Source organism: Eptesicus fuscus, chromosome 6 (assembly GCF_027574615.1).
Source record: "Eptesicus fuscus isolate TK198812 chromosome 6, DD_ASM_mEF_20220401, whole genome shotgun sequence".
NCBI lineage: Eukaryota > Metazoa > Chordata > Mammalia > Chiroptera > Vespertilionidae > Eptesicus > Eptesicus fuscus.
In genome coordinates, this window is record NC_072478.1 from 10,876,395 (window position 1) to 10,899,541 (window position 23,147).

Here is a 23,147-nt window from a genome sequence, read left to right on the forward strand (position 1 = left end):
TTCGAGAGTATGGTATTTTATGTTATAGGTTACCTCCCGCATGCTCCCCCACTGGGGATTGAGCCTGCAACCCAGGCATGTGCCCTTGACCAGAATCGAACCAGGGACCCTTCATTCTTCAGGCCAACACTCTATCCACTGAGCCAAACTGGCTAGGGTGAGAGTGTGGTATTTTAATGCATCTGAAATAATGAAAGCTAATATTTATCAAGTGCTTACTATGTACTAGGCACTGTTCAAAGTATCTTATATTGCCCTAGCTGGTTTGGCTCTGTGGATAGAGTGTTGGCCTGAAGAATGAAGGGTCCTGGTTTGATTCCAGTCAAGGGCATGTATCTTGGTTGCAGGCTCGATCCCTGGCCCTGATCGGGCGCAGGCAGGAGGCAAGCAATCGATGTTTCTCTCTCTTTGTCTCTCCCTCTCCCTTCGACTCTCTCTAAAAGTCAATGGGAAAATATCCTCAGGAAAGAATTAACAAAAAATAATAATAAACAAAGTGTCTTATATGCAATAATTTATTTAATGCACTTAACAACCTGATGAGGTAGACACTACTTCTGGAAGCCTATCAAATACTTTATGTTTATGTAAATCAGCTTAATTGTTTTTACTGATATCAGAATAATTTCTGCTTGTTATATTTTTGGTTAACTAGCACAAAAATTTTAAATGAATTAATTAGTAAATGTGTAGCCCTCCTCCCCACAATGAAGACAAAATTTTAATGTTATTAAGACACAGAAATGAAACCTGGAATGCATAAAAGGTAAGCCTAGTTCCTGGGTGGAAAGACAGTATTATAAAAATGACTCCAACATCTCTACTACATAAACTGCCTCCTAGTGTAAAAATAAAATCTTGGAGGACTACAAAAAAATCGAGGTGCATATTTACAACACTTCATTTTCATCGCTTATCTGACTGGAAAAAAAATTAAGATATTGCTAACAACTGGTGAGGGTGCAGAAAAAGGGGCTTATTTATATATTACAGTTTGGAATCTTAATTGACACATTCTTTGTCAGTAGAGAAGTTGACAGTTTGTGTCAAAAGCCTTAACTGACACAGCAAGTTCACTGGTAATATTTATTTCAAAGTACTAAAAATGTGGGCCTTGCGCTGGCAGGTTGCTCAGTGGTTAGCGCATCTGCCCACGAACTGAACTGTCTCGGGTTCGATTTCAGTCAAGGCTTAGTTCTAGCCTCAGTCGCGAGGCAACCAATTGATGTGTCTCTCTTACATCTATGTTTCTCTCTCTGTCTCTCCCCTTCCCTTCCACTCTCTCTAAAAATATCAATGGAAAAAATATCCTCAGATGAGGATTAACAAAAAAAAAGGTGGGTCATGATTATCCATAACGATATTCATTGTGATATTGTTTATGAAAGTGAACACTTGGAAAGTCCCTCAGTTTCCAACAATAAAGCAGCTGGTAGAGTAAATGATGGTACCAACAGATAAGATAATATTCATTTAAAGCACTGACTGAGCACCTACTCTGTACCAAGCACTGTACTGAGTGTGGAAGATGATGGGGAGACATGCACAAGCCTCACTCTCAAGCAGCTCATCCTATATAATAAAGGGCTAATATGCAAATAGACCAAACGGTGGAACAACTGGTCGCTATGATGCACACTGACCACCAGGGGGCAGATGCTCAACACAGGAGCTGTCCCCTGGTGGTCAGTGCGCTCCCACAGGGGTAGAGCCGCTCAGCCAGAAGCCGGGCTCACAGCCTCTGCAGCAGCGCTAAGGATGTCCAGCTGTCCCTAGGGAGCAGGCCTAAGCCCTCAGGTGGACATCCCCCAAGGGCTCCCAGACTGTGAGAGGGTGCAAGCCAGGCTGAGGGACCCCTCTCCCCTGAGTGCACAAATTTTGTGCATTGGGCCTCTAGTTATCAGATAATTACACGATGAAATGCATCATCACAAATCAGGGAACAGGCCACGCTCTGTGAAAGCATAACCCTAAGTTCCAACCTTGTCGGGAGCGTAGGGGCATCTTCCTTTGAGCTGACATTGGCGGGATGAGAGTGAGAGAGAGCAACAGCAGCATGTGCGAAGGCCCAGAGGTAGCAGACCTATGATGAAGTGTTCCCAATGGGAGGTGGGGTCTGGTGTGAGATAAGGCTACAGAGACCGGCAGGAGAAATGTCTCCCTAAGCTTGCAGGCTAAGCTAAGAATTTGTGCCTTCATCTTAAACATAAACAGAAGTCATCAAAACGTTTTCAGCATGGGAGGAGGGGACAAAATTAGGTGGGCTTTCATAAAAGCTGACTCATGCTGCAGCGTGGACAAGAGGAAATGAAGTGAGAGCAAGCAGAAACAGGGAAACCAGTTAGGAAGGGATGGCAGTTGTCCAGGGAAGAGATGACAGGAGCTACCGCTCAGGTAGTGGCAATGGAGACAGAGCGAAGGCTGTGGCTTTTTAAAAATATATTTTTTTTATTGATTTCAGAGAAGGAGGGAGAGGGAGAGATAGAAACATTAATGATGAGAGAGAATCATTGATCGGCTGCCTGCACACCCCACACTGGGGATCAAACCCGCAACCCGGGCATGTGCCCTGACCAATAATTAAACCAGTGACCTCCTCGTTCATAGGTCAACACTCAACCACTGAGCCATGCGGGCTGGGCAAGGTTGTAGACTTAATAGGCCTTTTAAAGGTAAAACTGGCAGGTCTTGTCCAGGAATTTTGAGTGAGGTGTGAAGGAAAGGGAGGGGAGGGGTCGAGAGTGACTTTCAGACCCCTTATTTGTGCATCTGGCTAGAGAGGGGGCCGCTCTTGTTGATAAAACTCAACAGAAGATGCACAGGGTTACACGTCCCAACTGGGGACTCTGAGCAAGAACTAAGCAACCAAAGAGAGGAGAGGAGCCCAGGCAGGGAACAGTACCTAGTAGGGTCCTGAGGCAGGAAGTAGTAGGATCGATGGTACTGAGCTCAAGGGAGTGGCCCTGGGGCGAGAGAGATGGATTTGGAGGCAACTAACACACAGAGGCTGAGTGAGTAGGTGAGAGCACCGAGGGAGAGAAAGCAGATGAGAAGCAAAGGGGGCCTGTCATGGGCTGAATTGTGTCCCCCTAAATTCTTAGGTTGAGGTCTCAGTCCTCAGTACCTCCAGATTTGACCGTATTTGGAGACAGGCCCTTTAACCTTTTGCACTCGATGTCGAGTGTGACTCGACACGGTTAGCATTAGAAAAAGGAATCGAGAAAAAAGCAAGCGAGTGCAAAGGGTTTAAAGGTGATTAAGATGAAATGAGGTCATGTGTTGGGCCCTAATCCAACATGACTGGTGTATTTACGAGAAGACATTAGGACACAGACACACAGACGAAGGCGTGACCATGTGAGGGCACAGGGAGAAGGTCGCCACATGTAAGCCACGGGGAGAGGCCTCAAAGGAAACCAAACCTGCTGACCCTTTCATCGTGGACTTCCAGCCCCCGGGACTGCGAGGAAATGAACTTCCGTGTGGCTTAAGCCACCCAGTCCGTGGGGCTTGGCTATGGCAGCCCTAGCAAACTAATACAGGGCGTAAGGGCCAAATACTGAGCGGAGCTGACATCTAAAGGTGAGCAGAAGACGACAAGGTGGCAGGAGTCCTAGCAGAGGCCTCAGGGAGAACGCGAAGAGGTGGGTCCCCGATGATGAAGGGGGAGTATTTCAAGAAGGAGTGACCAAGTGTCACATGCTGCAGAAATACCAGAAACAACCATTATGTTAAAAAATGTCCTTTGGCCTAGTGACCGCAATCTTTGGTGACTCCAGTGACAGCCACTCTGGAGTGGCCAGAGGGTGACTGTCAGGTAAGAAAGCAGAGATAGAGAGTATAATCACTTTCAGGAATCTGGCTGGAAGATGCCAGCAGAGAGGCAGAGCGCCTTTGCTGGAGGGGGCGGGGAGGTGGAACAAAGGGCCTGTTTAAATGGGGATGAGAGGAAGCTCCAAGGTGAGGGACTTAGGTCTACCTCTATAGTTCTCAAACCTGGCCCATCACCAGAATCACCTGGGGAGCAACAAATTATTACAGCTCATTAATTTCACAAAGGGGAAATAAGACCTTGTGTTACTTTAAAAGAAGCTGAATTTTTATGGAACAGATAAGAGCTTGGTTTTCTAGAATTTTTCTAATATGCCAAAGATTATTTACTTATATGTTCTATCTACCTATAAAATACATTTCACATATTCGTATTTTAATATTTGCTTATAACCATACACTTTACTCAATCTTTATATAATATAATAAAGTAGTATTTTATATCCTATATAATAAAAGTCTAATATGCAAATTGTCCCCTCAACCGGGAGTTCTACCAGGAGTTCAACCAGGGGTGGGGCCGGCCGGCCAACTGCCCAGGGTCCCTCCCTCCAGCTGGCCTGGCCCCAACCCGTGCACGAATTCGTGCACCGGGCCTCTAGTTTTTATATAAAGTTCCTTGAGGGAATCATTTCCTTTTACTAATATGAAGATTAGGAAATTAAATAGGCCCTGGCCAGTGTTCTCAGTGGTTAGAGCATTGGCCCACACACTGAAGATTCATGGGTTCGATTCCAGTCCAGGGCACATACTTGGGTTGCAGGTTTGATCCTCAACCCCAGTTGGGGCATGTGCAGGAGGCAACCAATCGATGTCTCTCTCACACTGATGTTTCTCTTTCTCTCCTTCCCTCTATCTCCTTTCCACTCTTTCTAAAAATCAGTGGAAAAAATACCCTTGGGTAAGGCTTAACAAAAAACAACAAAAAAAATAAATTAAATGGGTTAAATCAGTGAATACAACAAAACACATATGCAGATCACCAAGATGTGGTGGCAAATCAGATGGAACTAAAGTAAGAAACTGCAGAATATCTACGTCTGTCACCACAAGTGCAGGGACTGCCACACACAGCTGGAGCTGAAGCAAATGAAGCAGACGGCCCAGCTGAGACTGAGCTGCAGCTCCTCGCTGCAGTTTCCCAGCAAGGAGCCCAGGATGCTGGTGATGTCTCCGTGAGGAAAGGTACTCGCAAATGAAGCCGGTTATTCTCGGGCAGAGGACCTGTGCCATTCAGTTCAACTTAGTGATGGTCTAGGGAAGCATTGCAGACGGGCTTGTGCAGAACATAGAAGGAAGAGAGAGTGTACCGAAAATTTGAGTGACATTCAGAAGCTTTATGTTGGCCTTGCACACTGGGTAGCCTTTTTTTTTTTTTTAAATCCTCACCCAAGGATATTTTTTCCATTGATTTCTAGAGAGAGCGGAAGGGAGGGAGGAGGGGGGAGAGAGAAACATTGACGTGAGAGAGACACATCAACTGGTTGCCTCCCACATGTGCCCCTACCGGGCCTGAGGAACTTGCAACGGAGGTACGTACTGGAATCAAACCCGAGACTTTTTAGTCCACAGGCTGACGCTAACCACTGACAAACACCGGCCAGGGCATTGGGTAGCTTTTGAAGGTACTGCAAGCAACCCTGTTTGTATCTCCCTCTGTCTTGATACCACTGGCTGCAGATAACTAAATCGATAGATCTGTATTGTTTCAACTGTGCTGTCAGAAGTAACTACTTCATGGAAGGGAATCCTAGAGGAAGCAGAGCAGGTGACTCAAGCCAAGTGTTTACCTGGAAGTATTATTTCAGGAAAGCCCATTTTCCGGGCGATTGCTGTTGATCTATCCACCAAGTGTGAGAAATTCTTCTGAACTTGCGGGAGGTCACCTGGCAATAGCTTCAAGGACACCCAAAGTCCTTTAAAGAAATAAAAGATAAACTTTCAGTTCTCTGTATGATCTCTATAATAAACACACACCCACACTGAGAAAAGTATGTTGTAATGATATACAGATACAGTGTTATTGGATGAAAATTCTCCTCCAGTTAACTTATAATCTTAATGACACTCCATTAGGACTTCTTGAGAATTTGACAGAGAAGTGAACAGATGTTTACTATGGGGGTGGGAGGGAAGTGAAGCTAGATACCAAAATGCTGTAAAGCTCTAGTAATACATGATATTACTGGTAAAAAAGTTATGTGAATCCATGGGAACTATGAGGTTAAACTATAACATACTAGAGGCCCGGTGCATGACATTTGTGCACTGGGGGGAAGGCGGGAGTCGGGAGTCCCTCAGCAGATATATGAATGATGGCTTAGGCCCACTCCCTAAGCCCGCAGTCGGACATCCTTAGTGCTGCTGTGGAGGCAGGAGAGGCTCCCGCCATAGCCACTGCGCTCACCATCCATGAGCCTGGCTTCACTCCTGCTGTGAGAGCGCACTGACCACCAGGGGACAGCTCCTGCGTTGAGCATCTGCCCCCTGATGGTCAGTGCACATCATTGCGACCAGTTGTTCCGCAGTTTGGTCATTGGCATATTAGCCTTTTATTATACAGCATAGCAAACGAGGCACAACAAATCATGAAAAAAAACACAACAATTTCGTAAATGTGCTGCCACATAGAACAGAATCTATCTAATTTCTCACCTCACATTTTGATTAAAATAAATTTCTAATATGAAAAAAGACAGGAAATTAAAAGAAAAAATAAAGGTAGTTATTACATCTCTGAGAATGAACCATTTTTTCAAGTAGAGAAAACAAATGAAATCATAGAAGCAAAAGAGTTATCTATATAAACTAAAAGTTTTGATATTCATAAAAATAAAAAGTATACTATAAAGTGGTGTAATACTTATACTAGTAAATACTTAGGAATTTATACTACTCATTAGAAGAAAAAACATTAAGATCCTTACAAATAAATAAGACCTGAATGTACAATTCACAGGGAAATACAAGAAGTTTATAACTATTTGGCAAACTGAAAAATATGTGTCCTAAATAAGATTATCTTTATTATATAAAGTGCTAAGAAGGAAAACTTTAGAAAACTCACAAATACACATGAAGAGTAGATTTTTTTGTTTTGTTTTTTACTTATTTAAGAGAAGTATATGGAAGTCTACTTTTAACCTTCCAAACAGGTAAGGATTTTTAAGTATCAGTTGGCAAAGTGGGCAAGATGGTAATGAGTGCCCGCTGGTAGAAGTCTATAGCTATGTTTCCAGGTTTAAGCTTGTTGCCATCATTTGACCCAGAAATCCTACTTCTGGGAACTTTTGGGTGCGGCAGTCCTGAATACGGAAAAGCTGATGTGTAAAGATAGTCATAGTAGAGTTATTTACACTTACAGTGGTGACAAATTAGAGAACACTTAAGTTCTACCTAGGAGATTTCATTTTCTGAAATCCAAGTAATGGAATATCATGCAACCACAAAAAATATTTGTGAAGAGCATAAAAACATTTGAATAATGTTTGATTTGTTAAGCAGCAAAAGAAAAAATGACCTTTTCCCAGTTTTGTTAAAATAAGTTATATATACAGAATAATTTATTTAGTGTAAGGGTTTTTTTACTCTAACAAATTATATCTTAGGTTAAGGTTGAAATTCCAAAACAGAAATATCGTTATTTGTTTTAATTTTTTAACAATTCCTCACATGTCTTTCCCATTCAGGATAAAGAATAATTGTTAATATAGGGGAAAGTAAATATGCTGAAAACAACTTGTCTTCTGATTGCCTCCACTTTGGAAGACAATTATAGGGTGGGTTAAAAAAAAATTACTCAGCCCTAACCGGTTTGACTCAGTGGATAGAGCGTTGGCCTGCGGACTTAAGGGTCCCAGGTTCGATTCTTGTCAGGAGCATGTACCTTGGTTGTGGGCACATCCCCAGTAGGGGGTGTGCAGGAGGCAGCTGATTGATGTTTCTCTCTCATCGATGTTTCTAACTATCTATCCCTCTCCCTTCCTCTTGGTAAAATATCAAATATATATATATATATATATATATATATATAGAGAGAGAGAGAGAGAGAGAGAGAGTAACCTTTAAAAAAAATTACTCAATCTTCAAAAATTATCCCAAAACCATCAGCATCTTGGTATTTAAATTTAAAATTTTAACTATTTTCCCTTATTATTTTGAATTTAAAATGCAGTTTCAATAAGCAGAATTTCTCTTGGTTAAAATGATGTCAACAGAACATAAGAAGTACTAAAAACAACTAAAAACATTTTGCTAGACAGCCAATTATTTTATATTAATACATGTTGCTTTGGTCTCCTTGCTCTCAATTTTAGGAAATGTAAGGGGATAAACATATTCAGAGAGTGGGACATAGTTATCCTCAAAATTCTCTGTCTGTGCATTGACCTAGAGCTGTGATGGGCGCGTTCCGGGTGCTCTTCAGTATTAAATGCCTCCAGCAGGAAGCAGAGGTGGGCAGCCCCCAGAGGAAGGCCGAGAGAGGGCGGGCGTCCCAGGCCGGCTCTGAATGCCCGCCCCGCCCCTCCCAGCGGAGCGCACACTGTACCTTGTCCTTTGTGGTTCACTTCCTTCGCCGCTATCACTTTATTCAGGACTGAAGTGAGTGGCTCATTTTCCCCGATCACCTGGGATGTTATCAGGGGCGACATGATTAGCTGCCTCTGCCGGATATAGGTTTCCATGGCGATTCTGGGAAGGTCAGAAGTGAGAGGTAAGTGAAAAGGAGGACGTTTCTGTAGCACTAAACACAGCTAACCAGGAGACTCTAATCTTTTCTTATTTTTCCACTGGGTGCCTGGCGTAGACACCAATTCATCTTGCAAATGATTTGGGGCAAAGAAGAAGAAACACACCCAAGCACAAACAAAACTGATGGCCAAGTATGAACAAGTAAAATGGAAGGCAATTCCTGAGAGGGAGGGGCTGCTGTGAGGGCTCTGAAGAAGGACGGGGAAGGGCCAGGAGGCCAGGCCTCCAGTTCTGGCTCGACTTGGCAGCGAGCCCATCTGTCTCCCCGCTGGGGCTCAGTGTCCTCTTCTGTAAGGAGATGGGCCTGATCAGGTGCCCCGAAGGCCCCATCTAGTGCCAACACTCAATGTCCCAGAGCAGTACGTGTGCGGGCTTTGGGGCGCATTCTGATTCCCCTGTGACGACTGTATGTAGGGTTGCAGCAGCGCAGGCTCCGGGGAACAAGCTTCACGTCATTGGTCGCATCAGCCTGAGGCTCGGGCAGGCGATCAAAGAACCTAACACAGCCCCATCCTGCTGACAGCCCAGCGCTATCAGCCACTACACATCGCCGGGTGCAGCACAATGCTCCCCAGTCTTCTCGGCCGGGGTTTGTTCTCTTGGCCACTCTGCAGGCCAGCTTTCCCCTCGTGGTTCAGATCCGTGTGCTGACCATACGGAACACTGCAACCTGTCGCTGAAAGTGGGCTGGCTCTCACCGAGCTGCTTTCCGATGGCACTCTCTGAGATGGACGAGAAGGGTGCACATATACTAGTAAAACTCTCTTATAATACACTGTACTGTTTTGGGGTAAGTTATAGAGGCAAATGCCATAAATCTTGGCAGTTAAATGCCACAGGCTGCAATCTGCATGGTGAAAGCTTTACAGTGGCTGTTGGCCGCACAATGAGCGGTAGTCAAATTAGGGCCGGTCACCTCCGAGACGCAAAGCCTGCATTCTGACACGGTGGGGACGAGCTCAGGCGACTGTTTCGCCACGGCTGCTGCACGGGAGCTGGTGCAGAAATTCAGAGGGAGGCACACACCGAAGAGAGAACCCCCTCCCAGGTGAAGCCAATATACAGAAGTGCCTTTGAGATAACTAACTTTCATATCCATAATGCCGCACCTATTTTAGATATATTTATAACATTATATATGGAGCAGAATAACTTTCATATCCATAAATGCTGCCCCTTTTACTTACACACACACATATATAACATACTATGTCACATTATATAGTTCATATAACTTCCACAGTCAGGAACGCTGCTCCTATTATGTGTATAACTAATAATGTATACTAATACATGTATAATAAGAACATGCATGGATAGAAAGTTATTTTTACATAAATATATTTGTATATATTTAATACAGTAATATGCTACATTTTATTTTATTTTTTTACACCAAGCAACCTACAGGGTGGCTGCTTCAATATGTTACATTTTATATTTAAACATATTTATTCTACATATCTTACTTATTTAATATTTACTGATTATATAAGAATATATATATTTAATACACTTAATATAATGTATTAATATAAAATTGTAATATATTTTAATATATTAATACATGTAATAGGTTATATCTATTTAATATATCTAAATATATGTAGATAATTATATTAGGAGCAGCATTCATGAGTTTGAAAGTTATACCATAATTCAAATTAGCACTAAGCTACATTTAATATCTACCTCACTAAGCTACATTTAATATCTACCTCACCGTGTTTTTGGTGGATCAGTATATAGGTTATATGCATATATAAAAGTAAAATGTTTCCTTACACCCACCCAACACTTGGTATCTTATATATTTTTTAAATTGTAAGATAATTTAAAAGCCAAAAACTAAAACTAAGCCAAAAACTAAACCTCATTATATAATTTGCATTTCATAGATTCTCAATGAATTTATAGGCCATTTCTTGTGTGCTTTTGTGTATGTCCTTAAGAACCTCTATTCATTCTTGATGTATTAAAAATACTCCATACCCATTACAAAGATTTGTTACTTTTTTTCTATGTATAAGTTGTTTAAAATTTTTGTTTGGCTAAACCTATCAATTTTCTTTTTTAGTCGAATCTTTGGTGTCTGACTCAAAGGCCTCCCATAAAACATTATTATCTAAAACTCAATATTTTAATATTTAGGCTCTTATATGTATGTTTCATCATCAGGATTTACACTGGTGTAAGTTTTGAGACAAGGTTCTAATTTATGTTACTTAAATGGCTAGCTAATTTTCTCACTTTTTGCATAGTTTGTCTTTCTCTGTTGATTTATTATTATTATTCCAAAACAATTTTAAAATAAGATAATCATATTACTATTTTTTTTAATTTATTGTCTAAAGTTTTACATATGTCTCCTTTTTCCCCGATTGACCACCCTCCCCCAAGCCATTCCCACCTTGGGCAAGCCCCCACCGCCCCAGTGTCTGTGTCCATTGGTTATGCTAATATGCATGCATACAAGTCCTTTGATTGCTCTCTAACCGCCACCTCCCCTGCCATTTGTCTCTGGATCTATTCTTGTTCATCAAATTATGTTGATCTCATATTATTTATTACTAATAAAATATATATTAATATAAATATCCTTCAGCTGGTTTGTAGAATTCTCAATTTGTCATATCGATCTGTTGTGACAACTACAAGCTTAATCACCTTCTGTCACTGACACAACTAAGCTGTTGGGAATCAGTCCTAGCAACGCCCGCACCTCGCCTAAGCCACCACCTGTGCACAGGGTAGGCAGAGCATGGTTGCAGGGGCCAGGCCTAGCGCTCACACAGGTGCTTCCTCAGAGGTGCAGGGACTGAGACTTGCTCCCTAGCGGCTTCCCAGTGGCCCACATGGGCTCCGGCTCGAGCTCAGTATGGAGGCCGACTCAAGCAAAGCTCTTCAGGGAACCGCTGCATGTCCTCCCAGCTGGCTTCCCGCCCTTTGCAGGAACCTCGGAGTAGGGAGCCTTCACTCTCACACCTCCTGAACCTCGCTACTCCAGGTGTGGTCCCTGAGTAGCAGCATGAGCATCACCTGGATGAACCTGAGCTTGTTAGATGAACTTGAGACATTCTGCATTCTAACGAGGTCCCAGGTGGCTCGCCTGCGTGTGCCCGTTTGAGAAGCCTGCACTGTCCTACCTGATTCCTTGTCTTCCATGACACCTGTTCCAGGTGACACACACAGATATCTTTGGCATTTCTGACACTTAAGGCACCATTCTCTGGTTTGTAATACAGACACGGATTTGTCCCTTATATTCCTTCAGTCATTTCGGTGGATTCAGCAAAGTTCCGTTTACGCTCTGCAATTGGGAGTCCAGTGTAAAGGACTTCGAATGAAGTCTTCTGCCAGCTCCTCTCTGACAACCTTCCTTCTCTAAGCAAATGGTTCCTGCGCCTGGTTCTGCGTTAACACCATTCAAAGTGCTAATCCGGGTCCCAAGTCGCCTGGGACAAACGCCCAAGTACTTACTGTTGGAAGGGAATAAAATGCTGCTTTTCTTCATCATCCACCTTCCCACGTATGATGTCGGTGATATCCATCACTAGGAAGAAGATAAGCTTAATGAAAGACACTAATTACTTCAGGCCTCACTGGGTTCCTATGGAGAACTAAGAGCATCAGCAGCTTAGGACACTGGGGGAGGAAGATGCCACATCAGAGACATCGATTTCTTTGCCAACAAGGATTCCCAGTGTGCCTGCCCAGCAAAGAGCAAGGACAGGAGCTGCCCCTGCAGGGGCTCAGATTTCCTGATAACCCTGCAAACTAGTCCCTTTTCAAAGTTCTACAAGACCCAGTCGCTAAATTCTTGAGAAATGGGGACACCCTGATGGCTTTTGAGTGAGCCTGCGTTCAAAGGCCCAGAGAACACACATTTTGGGCACAAGTGACAACAGAATAAGAGGCCTCGGAGGGAAACGCAGGACTTGAAGTGGCCGGCTGTCCCTGATTCACCATCTTCTCACCTGATTCACACTTGAACAAAGGGAAGCCAGAGTGCCAGCCCCAGGCCTGGAGGATCCCAGAGCGGCCTGCTTTTCCATGGGCAAGAAGCGCAATCAATACAGTACTGCCCTAAGCCTCTCGCATATGTATCATCTCACGTATACAGACATTGTGAGCTCCGCTTTAAGCGATGAGAAACTGAGCACAGCCCAGGTAAGGAACTTGCCCTAGGTCAGCAGTTTTAAGTGTTCAAGCCAGGGTCTGAGCCAAAAGTGATTACAGGGCCAAATCACCGAACCTAACAATCCCCTGCTGTTTACGGCAGTAAATGGGCCGTTCTCCAGCTGCTGAAATCCAGCAGGGCCCATGGCGAGAGGCAGGGCATGGCATCCCCCTGCTGTCAGCCTTCAGTGGAACCCTGCACAACTGTACAAATAACACACCAAACCTGCGACACTTATATGTGACACTCCCTCCCAACCTCCTCCCCAAAAAAACCACAATAGGCAGTTCATTTGTCTTTGCCACATCTAGTTACTCCTAAGCTCTGCTGATGCTCAGCATCAAGGGTCAGAGCAAGGAAATCTCTCCTTTCCCATTACAACCCATGCCCTGAAGTCCCCCCACCCCCCGACACACACACACATGCACGTGCGCGCGCGCACACACACACACACACACACACACACACACACACCCTGATACAGAAAAACAACCAAACATTCCTGCTTGATGTTCTCCCAATTTCTGTGGCTCACTCTGAATGACAATGACCTCTACTATGCCTTAACTCCTTAGATCAATAGATGGTCATGTAGATGGCTAACCAGCCCTGGGCCAGCCTCTTGCCTTTTCTGGGATTTCACTTAAATTCTCTATCAGGAGGTGATGCTGTGCCCTCTGGTCACAGACCGCCAGCCCTTGAGCAGCAGCTGGAGGGCAGGGCTGGACTGGGGATGAAGACAGACCGTCCCTCAGGATATAGAGGCCGCCTCATTACCCGCACAACCCCGATAACATGGGGTTTCTGGGCCCTTGTTCCAGGAGCAAAATTATGACATTTCACTGATGGCTTTCCAAACTACCTAGTGACCAAAATTTCAACAGGAGACTGAAAACATATTTTCTCCATTTAACAAACTACAGAGGAAAGGAAGGGCCTCTTGGAAGGTTGTGGGGTTTGAAGCCATGGATCCTCTCTGAACGCAGTTACACAGTGTTGCCTTTGAAGAGTAAATTTCCTAGACAGGCACTTTCCAGGGACAATTTTACTGGACTAACATCAGTAATCAACGTGTGGTCGCAGGCAGGGAGGATATTCCGAGGCAGGACGGCGGGCCTGCTGCGTGCAGGACACTGCGCTGGCACAGGACAATGCTCCAACCACCTGAGCCCCCACCCCCGGCCAGGGCCAATTCAAGTGGGCAGTTCTGTGGCATGAAGTCCATTCATGTAGGGAGTGGCTATAGGGTTAAGCCTCAGACTGACCTGTTGGCAAAGCCACAAACAAGTCCCAGCTTAGAGGGCACAGCCCTCTTAGCATAATTAAGCTTGACCTCATGATGCTCCCTAAATCCTTCCTGGGTAGCTAATGGGCTGTGGGAGATGCAGCAAGTGCTGCCAAAACAAGTGAAACTCACAAGAACATTGTAACTATGGTGACCACTACCTTGTTTACCTCTGACTATAAAATAAAGGCTCAGTTTGCTGTCTGGATCTTTTCTCTGTGGCCTCAGCCAGGCACAGGAGATCCACCGAGACCCAGCTTATTCTCTTTGTCTGTCTTTTCTACATCCTTCGCCACCCTCCCTCAGGCTCGCCGAACCCTTGGCTGTGCTGGCACGGCACACATTCAGATGGTTGGTTGTGCAGCCATCACCACCACCCACCTCCACAATGTGTCATCCTCCCAAGCTGAAACTCTGTCCCCATTAAACACTAACTCCCCAGGCAGTTCCTGTCCTCCTCCAGCCCCTGGCAACTACCATTCTACTTTCTGTGTCTATGAATTTAACCATTCTATGCATACTTCTTGTAAGTGGAATCATATAGTGGAATCATTTATCTTTTTGTGACTGGCTTGTTTTCACTTGGTATAATAACTTCATGGATCATCCAAGCTGTAGCAGGTGTCAGAATTTCCATCCTTCCTTTTAAGGCTGAATATAGTCCATTGTATGGACATACCACATTTTGTTTATCCCATCCATCCATCACTGGGTAGCTGGGTTGCTCCCACCTTTTGGCTACTGTGAATCATGCTGCAGTGAACATGGGATGTACAATTCTTTCCATGAGACCCTGATTTTAATTCTTTGGGGTATACAACCCTAAGAGGGATTGCTGGATTAGAAGTTCTATGTTTAATTTGTTTAAAAAATATGTCTTTATTGATTTCAGAGAGGAAGGGAGAGGGAAAGAGATAGAAACATCAATGATGAGAGAGAATCACTGACTGGCTGCCTCCTGCTTGCCTCCTACTTGGGATCAAGCCTACAACCCGGGCATGTGGCCCACCTGGGAACTGAACCTCGGCCTCCTGGCTCACAGGTCGACGCTCAACCACGGAGGCGTACCAGCCAGGCTCTGTTTCATTTTTTGAGGACCTCGCACACTGCTTGCACAGTGGCTGCACCATCCTACGTTTGTCTCTGGGTCGCTCCGTACCTGCTACTCCAAAGGGCCTTCGCAGTCCACAGGTATGCTTTTTGCCCTCCTTCAGCTCCATGCGGCCCACCCGGATAATCTGGCACACGAGGCTGACGCGGGGCCGGATGAGGTCTGTGCTGCTGAGGTCCTGCAGAAGCAGAGGGTGCGTCAAAGGGGCCACACTGCGCCACCTGTCACCTTGGTTCCTCTTGTTATTTTTTTAAATATATTTTTATTATTGATAGTATCACAGGTATCTTCTATTATCTCCTCCTTTCCTCCCCTCCTCCCAACCCCTACCCACCCACCCACCCCACTTTTTAGTCTCACTCTACAACAGAGCACCATTCAGAGCATATTAACCAATGCTGAAAGATCAAACTGCCTGCTCTCTTCTCCCTATGCGCCCAAGAAAAAAATGACTGTTTTTCAGAAAAAAATGACTATTTAACAGCAGAAAAACATTTATTCCCCAGTTCCTACTTCAAATTTATAAATCAGATCATATTTAATCTGAAGTCCCTGGTCCATCCGTTTAAGCAAGGTATTTAAAGATCAGGACACTTGTCATGGCTACTTTATATATTGCCAAGATGTATCTGAGTACAGGATGCATTTCAGTGTCTAATGAGATTAAAACGCGTGTGGTGCTGACTTTTATTGGGTACCCACACATGCTGGTTTCATTTCATCTTCCAAGCAAGCCTGCAAGGCAACTAGAACACAGACATTTACATGCAGCGCTTTCTGTAACCATTCATCTGCTTTGGGAGGCATCACTGAGAGCTCCTGGGTGTATGCTGATTGATAAGTGATGTGTAGAGGAAATATCTGTTTCTTTGTAGCTCATGTTCTACACTTGTTTGTATTCTTTTTCTTTTTAATCTTCACTGGAGGATGTTATTTTTTAAAAAATTCATTTTAGAGAGACAGGAAGGGGGAGGGAGAGAGAAACATCTATGTGAGAGAAAAACATTAATCGGTTGCCTCCCATACATGCCCTGATTTGGGATTGAACCTGAAACCTAGGTATGTGTCCTGACCAGAAATCGAACTCAAAACCTTTTTTTTTGGTGTATGGGACGATGCTCCAACCAACTGAACCACCAGCCAGGGCTACACTGGTTTGTATTCTTAAGGATGGGTGAGAAACCCATGAATGAGCTCTCATATCTCATTCACTTTAGCACCAAACAGAATTGAATTGCATCCCAAATTCTTTTCATGAAACAGCTGTCCAAGGCCTTTCTTTTTACTGAACCAAGAATTACTTTTTAAACCATCATTCCAAATCCATCCTCTGTAATTTACTTAAATCTCCAACATAGGAATAGGAATACAGAACAATGATAATATCAACCTTGAATTTCTACTCTTGAATTTACTTAAATCTCCAACATAGGAATAGGAATACAGAACAATGATAATATCAACCTTGAATTTCTACTCTTAGTTTTGTAAGGCTTCTGTTAAGAGAGAGATAATGGCTCCAGGTGACTCGTTAGATAAATTGTAGCACATTCATATTATTTAATAATATGCAATCATTGATAAGGTTTTTGAAGAAGGCTTTATGACCCAGGAAATGATCACTACACTCTTTTAAGTGAAAAGGCTGGACATCAAATGTATATACAAGAAGATCCTAGCTGGTGGGAGGAATGGGGGAGGGAGATAAATTGCAGCTACGCAGAATTGATTAGAAGATGGACCAAAGATTCAATAATGCTTTTTTAAATCTTCACCCAAGGATACGTTTCCATTGATTTTTAGAGAGAGGAAGGGAGAGGGAGAAAGAGAGAAACATCTATTGGTTGCCTCAACCGAAGATGGAACCTGAAACCTGGGTATGTGTCCTGATGGGGAATAGAAGCCGAGGCCTTTCTGTGTGCAGGGCAACACTCCAACCAACTGAGCTACACCAGCCAGGGCCCAATAATGACTTTTTGAAATGTGTTTTCTTTATAATGTACACAGTGACTGATAAATGCCTTTTGATTTTAGGGAAAAAACTCCCATATCTCAGAAATGAGGACATACTCTATGTGTTGGGGGCAGGTTTTGGGAAGAGTTAGTTCTAAGTGCTTTTTTATCTACCTTTATCAGGTGGTGAAGATACAGATGGGTCAGTGCAGAGACAGGCATTAAACCATGCCTGTCTTAGGGATGGGATGTTAATAGAAGAAATGAATAATAATGAGAAATGAATGGATGAATGAATGGACAAGCTCATACTGGGACCACTGCTCCTTCCCATCACTTCATTTGTCGCTCTACCTTAGACTCTGCTTTTCTTGCCACAGAGTGGTGAGAGGGCGTGGAGATAAAATATGGGTGTGGCTTAAGAAAAAAAAAGGGGGGAAAGGAAGGGCGTATCTCCTTTAGGCCCAAAGGGAGCTGGGGAAACCTGCCTTCACACTCTTTCTAGAGCAGGAGGCAGCAGCTCTAGGGTATTTCAAGCACTGAAGTCATAACAAAGTGAGAGAATCCCGAGAAAGTTCTAAGCCCAAGTGAAATAGAGTCACCAGGTCCCAAGCTACAGCCCAATAAATTTCCTTGTCTTGATGCATATATAGCATCACTTCTCTTACCTTGAAAGGAGGAGGAGGAAAGGGAAAGGCCATTCAAATATATGCAAACAAGAAAGTTTAGATCCCATCTTTGCCTGAGCTGTCACCTGGTTCTGAAATGCTGGGGAAATGCTAGTCCCCCTGATGAGCACTGCCCACTCCCTTCAAGTTCTTGCTCAAAAGGTTCCAACCCAGAGTCCTGCCTGATCCACCTTTTTTTTTTTTAAATGGCAACCCTGCCCCAACCCAGAAACACCTGATCCCCCCAAAACACTTAACACACTGAGAACGGATCACGAGAATTCTCGCTTCATATTACACAGTGTTTTACAAAGTATCATACTTTTCATATACCTATCATGTGCCACTAATATCATAAAAAAAGAAAATGATTAAACAGAAGGTAGGACTTACAGTAAAAACCGCCTGAAGGTTATTAAGCTTCTCGATTTCCTTGGGCATCCCGTTACTGCCCCAACGAATTAGGTAGTTCTCACTGGTGAAGGAGAAAAACTGATTCTTAACGAGAGGTTAACTGGGCTTGGAGCTGCCCACAGTATAGACTGGAAGGGTAAAAGGAAGGCCCAGGAAAGCTGTAAAATTCGTCAGGCGGGTGTGAATGGAGCCTCCTGCAGCCCAGCCCCACAAGACACACCCTGTGTGGACCAGTGACAAGCAATGCTCAAGAGGACAGACACAGCCAATTCCATCTGGGGCCTTTCGTCCACCTCAAATTCTGTCTAAACGGTTCAGCTTTGCTGAATCAAGATTATCATTTTATAATAATCACTCTAAATCCTTCCCCTGGAAAACATATCACACCACTCAAATAAAATTTCTATTTTAGAAATAAACAATCTGTCAGTAATTACTTTTAACCATCTTCTTCAAAACACATCTTAGCTGCTCAGCAGTAATGCCACTGTAGGGCCAAACAAAGCCTATTAACATGCCCAATAGTCATGAAAAATTTTGTATAGACTTTATTTATTAGAGCCGTTGTAAGTTCACAGCAAAGTTGAGCAGAAAGTACAAATTTCCCATATAGCCCCTGCCCTACCCGTGCACAGCCTCCCCACTATCCATGTCCCCCACCAGAGTGGTGCATTTGTTACAGTCGATGACCCTACATGGATGGACACATTCATTATCACCCAAAGTCCAGAGTTTACATTAGGGTTCACTCTTGGTGTTGCACATTCTATGAGTTGGGGCAAATGTATAATGACATGTACCCACCTCTGTGCTCTGCAGATTCAGCCTTCCTCACACCTCCCCTATTACCTTTTGAGCTCTCTGTTCCCGTCTCTGTGTTCTGATGAGTTTTACTTGACTTCTAAGACCCAGGGAGTCCACAAACTGTTATTGCACTATTTCAGCAGCCAGACAAAAGGCTTTTAGCCCAAAGGATTTTATTTTCTTCTGCCCAGAAATCCTTCCCACTCTTTTCTGTCTTCCCTCTCAAACCTAACCTCAGGCAGGATAGGTGAAGGTGGGACATTTCTGTGAGGTGGGCAGCAGATGGCTGGGTCTCTATTACCTGATGAACGTGGACTGGTCGGGGTCATAGAGGGCCATGAACAACTCTGCATCTTCCCCGATGTTGCACACAAAGTTCTTGAAGTTAACATAGAGGCCGTAGGTGTGGAAGGCATTGAAGTTGGACTGGCCCCGCAAGTCCAGGTTCTGCAGGAGTGTCTGAACACAGAGGACAAGAGAAGACAACATCTTGTTTTCAGCAAATGGGGAATATTGGCAAATGCACCGGCCGGTGTGGCTCAGTGGCTGAGCTTTGACCTATGAACCAGGAGGTCTCTGTCCAATTACCAATCAGGGCACATGCCTGGGTCGGGGGTGTACAGGAGGCAGCTGATCAATGATTCTCTCTCATCATTGATGTATCTATCTCTCTCTCTCCCTTCCTCTCTGACATCAATAAAAAATGTATTTTTAAAAAATATTGGCAAATGGGGGACAAGTAGCCCATCCTGTATAGCTCAGTGGTTGGCCTGTGAACCAAGAAGTCACCAATTCGATTCCCCATCAGGGCACATGCCAGGGTTGTGGCTCAATCCTCAAGGGGATCATGCAGGAGGCAGCCGATCGATGATGTTTCTATCTCTCTCCCTTCATCTCTCTCTAAAAATCAATGAAACCATATTTTTTTAAAAAAAGGGAAACAAGCCCTATCTGGTTTGGCTCAGTGGATAGAGCACCAGCCTGTGGACTGAAGGGTCCCAGGTTCAATTCTAGTCAAGGGCACATGCCCGGGTTGTGGGCTCGATCCCCAGGAGGGGGCGTGCAGGAAGCAGCCAGTCAATGATTCTCTCTCATCACAGATGTTTCTCTCTCTCCCTCTCCTTTTCTTTCTGAAATAAGTAAAAATATTTTTTAAAAGGAGGACAAATATAATTACCACCCAAGAGGAGAAACTATATGAAAGTGGACAAGTAATCAAGTGAGCAAAATATAATCATTATTCACATAATCATGACTGCCCTGTTCAGAGCCTTGAACCCAAGTAATTGAATAGTTGCCAAAAGGTGCTAATTCATGATTTTAGTAGCTTCAAGAAGTTCTCATCTCTCACAATCACTTCTGGATGAACCTCAAAAGCATAAAAATCACGATTCATTATCCTTCTTTTGGGGAATAATTCTCACTGCAAATGAGAGATTCACCATCAGGCACAATTAGTCATTAAGTCCAGAAACACAATTACCTATTATCACCACTGTGCTAAAGAAATAAAACCTATAAACTAAGAAAATAAAAGAAAAACAGAAACTTCTACTTATTATAACAGAAAGACTGCAAGACCGTATTCCTAAATATCAATATGGTTGCGCAGTCGTAAGACAGGTGAATAATATTTCTCTTTTTCTGTACCTTTCTAATTTTTACTTAATGTCCAATTATTACTTTTAAAATCTTTCAAACACTTTATTTCTTAATATTATTTGATTTATTTTGGAAATTGTAATACATAAACTAAATATAGAAAGTTACACGGTAAAAAGACTCCCCTCCACCCAGCTCTTTTTCCCAGAGGTACCCATTAATTACCAATTTCTTGTCTATTATTCCAGAGTTAGTCGACACATAAGCAAGCACAGATGTATGTAATTTTTAAAAAAATTATTTTAGAGAGAAGAAGGGAGAGGGAGAAACATTGATGCGAGAGTGAAATATCAATCAGTTGCCTCCTGCAAGTGCCCCAACTGGGGATAGAACCTGCAACCTGGGAATGTGCCCTGACTGGGAATCAAACCTTCCGCCTTTCCGTGCTTGGGACAATGCTCCAACCCAGGGAGCCACACCGGCCAGGGCTGCATATTCTTTTTTGAAACACAAATAATAGTATTTCATACACAGTTTTGCATCTTGCTCTTTTTTACTTAACATATAGCTTTGCAATCTTTCCTTATCAGAACATACATATAGCTGTGCCATTCTTTCTGTTACATTTTGCCTTTAAAATGAGGGCATGACGGGTTTTCTGAACAACATTTCTACCTTGTGGTCAACAACTCTCTTTCTCTCATTAAAAGCAAAAGCAAAAATGAAACCGTGGTGGCCAAAACCGGCATATTTGAGGAAGATTACCTTTTCTTCTTGAATCCTTTCCTCAATCCTTTTTGAGGCCATTTCATGGACCTTGAAGAGGGCAATCGTGCTGGTTTCATCTGGGTCCAAGATGTTTCCGTTGTCATCTCGCACGACCAGATCTAACCCAAGCATTCTAGAAAGAAAGGAGTGGTCAGCTGGTCCTCAACAGAAACAGACTCCTTCCTGAAGAGCCCCCGTGAGAGAGCCAGGGGAGTCATGGTGAGGAAGCATGGATGCTGGACAAGTCAAAAACAGCTCATTGGTGCTCACTTCGGCAGCACATATACTAAAATTGGAACGACACAGAGGAGATTAGCATGGCCCCTGCGCAAGGATGACACGCAAATTCGTGAAGCGTTCCATATTTAAAAAAAAAACAACAAAAAAGAAAACACAGCTCATTGGCTTGTCTCCTTTCAATTCCTATCTACATTCCATATCACAATGTTAAAAAACTTATGATAATACTAGAGGCCCAGTGCATGAATTCATGCACAAGTGGGATCCAGCCAGCCTGCCCCAATCGGGGCTGGGCCAGCTCGGGGGAGAGGCTGCAGGAGGTTGGCCAGCCGACCCTGCCCCTGATCGGGGTTGGGAAGGGGGGCGCGATCAGGGGCCAGGCCATCCAGGGGTAGGAGACACAGGAGGTTGGCTGGCTGCCCTGCCCCAGATCAGGCCAGTTGGCCAGCCGCAGTGTGCATGATAGCAACCAGACATTCCGGTCGTTCTGGTCACTTGGCTTTTATATAGATAGATTAACCAAACTCATATAACAATATGCAAAATAAGTTGTTCCATAGAACCTCACCAGCAAAGGCAAGATTGGCACTTATTCTGACCAAATTCCTCTGACCAATGCTTTCTCCCTGAGTCTTCTGCTGTTTGACATAGGAATCACGAAAGGCCACTGCATAAGTATTGGGGGCTTGACCTGCTACCCTTCAAGGGGCAGGCTTGGGGGACAGTGCTAATTCCAGACTGTCTTAAAGGAGATCAATGAAGTAAGGCCTGGCTACTGGTATCTCCTAACCTATTGTAGAGCGTGGGCCCTGGTATCAATTAGACCAGGATTTGAATCTTGGCTCTCATACTTGCTAGCAAGGTGGCTCTGGGTAATTTAGGTAATTTTGCAAAGCTCTGATTTCCTGTAAATACTCCCCACCCTTCAGGGTTCTTGGGAGAATTTAATGAGATAATGCATGTAAAGCACGAAACAGTATCTAGTGTATAGTGTACACGCAATAAACTTTAGCTTTTATTGTGGCAACTGGCACAAGAAAACACCTGACCGAGTTAAGATGTAATTCTGAGTAATGCACAGGAAGAGACGGAGCTATATGGCCTGTGCATGGCACAGTCCCAGCAAGGCTCTCATGTCCAATGTGCACACAGAAGTAGAAGAAATTGTACTTAGTTCCAAGAAGTGGGGACTGTGGTGGAAACAGGATACTGCTATCTAAATGCCCAATGTACATTCCAGGCACGGGCAATTTGGGACTAGGAGTGTCCAAACAGCAAGAAAACGCAGGGATAACAGTGAAATGTGCCAAATCTTTGGGAAGAAAGCAGAAATGCCCAATTTTCCTCCTCCATGTTTTATAGCATCTCCATCAACTGATTTCATCTGGCAGGTTCCTTTCCATGGCAGCCAGACCCACAGGCCACCCAGACTCATAAGCAAGGGGCCTCGATGGCTGCTCAGAGACTGGATCACTGCTGCATTGATGGAGCAGCTTCATTACTTGAGCTGCTTCCAAGCGCTGGAATGGGAAGGCAGGC

At 43.9% G+C, this 23,147-nt stretch overlaps 1 protein-coding gene and 1 non-coding gene across 2 annotated transcripts in view; one reads left to right on the plus strand and one right to left on the minus strand.

Annotated features, from left to right (window-relative positions):
• The window catches only part of DOCK5 (dedicator of cytokinesis 5), a 206,005-nt gene that overhangs the window by 86,043 nt on the left and 96,815 nt on the right, over positions 1-23,147 (minus strand). The window contains exons 7-13 of the mRNA XM_054717208.1: positions 21,366-21,501; positions 19,300-19,457; positions 18,174-18,255; positions 15,208-15,337; positions 12,064-12,136; positions 8,381-8,523; positions 5,622-5,747 (exon numbers count right to left, since the gene is read on the minus strand). Of these exons, the coding sequence (XP_054573183.1) occupies positions 5,622-5,747; positions 8,381-8,523; positions 12,064-12,136; positions 15,208-15,337; positions 18,174-18,255; positions 19,300-19,457; positions 21,366-21,501 (848 nt within the window). The remainder of the gene's footprint in view (positions 1-5,621; positions 5,748-8,380; positions 8,524-12,063; positions 12,137-15,207; positions 15,338-18,173; positions 18,256-19,299; positions 19,458-21,365; positions 21,502-23,147) is intronic.
• Positions 21,631-21,737, plus strand: LOC114235140 (U6 spliceosomal RNA). The gene has a single exon (XR_003621322.1). It is a non-coding gene; the product is annotated as a U6 spliceosomal RNA (small nuclear RNA).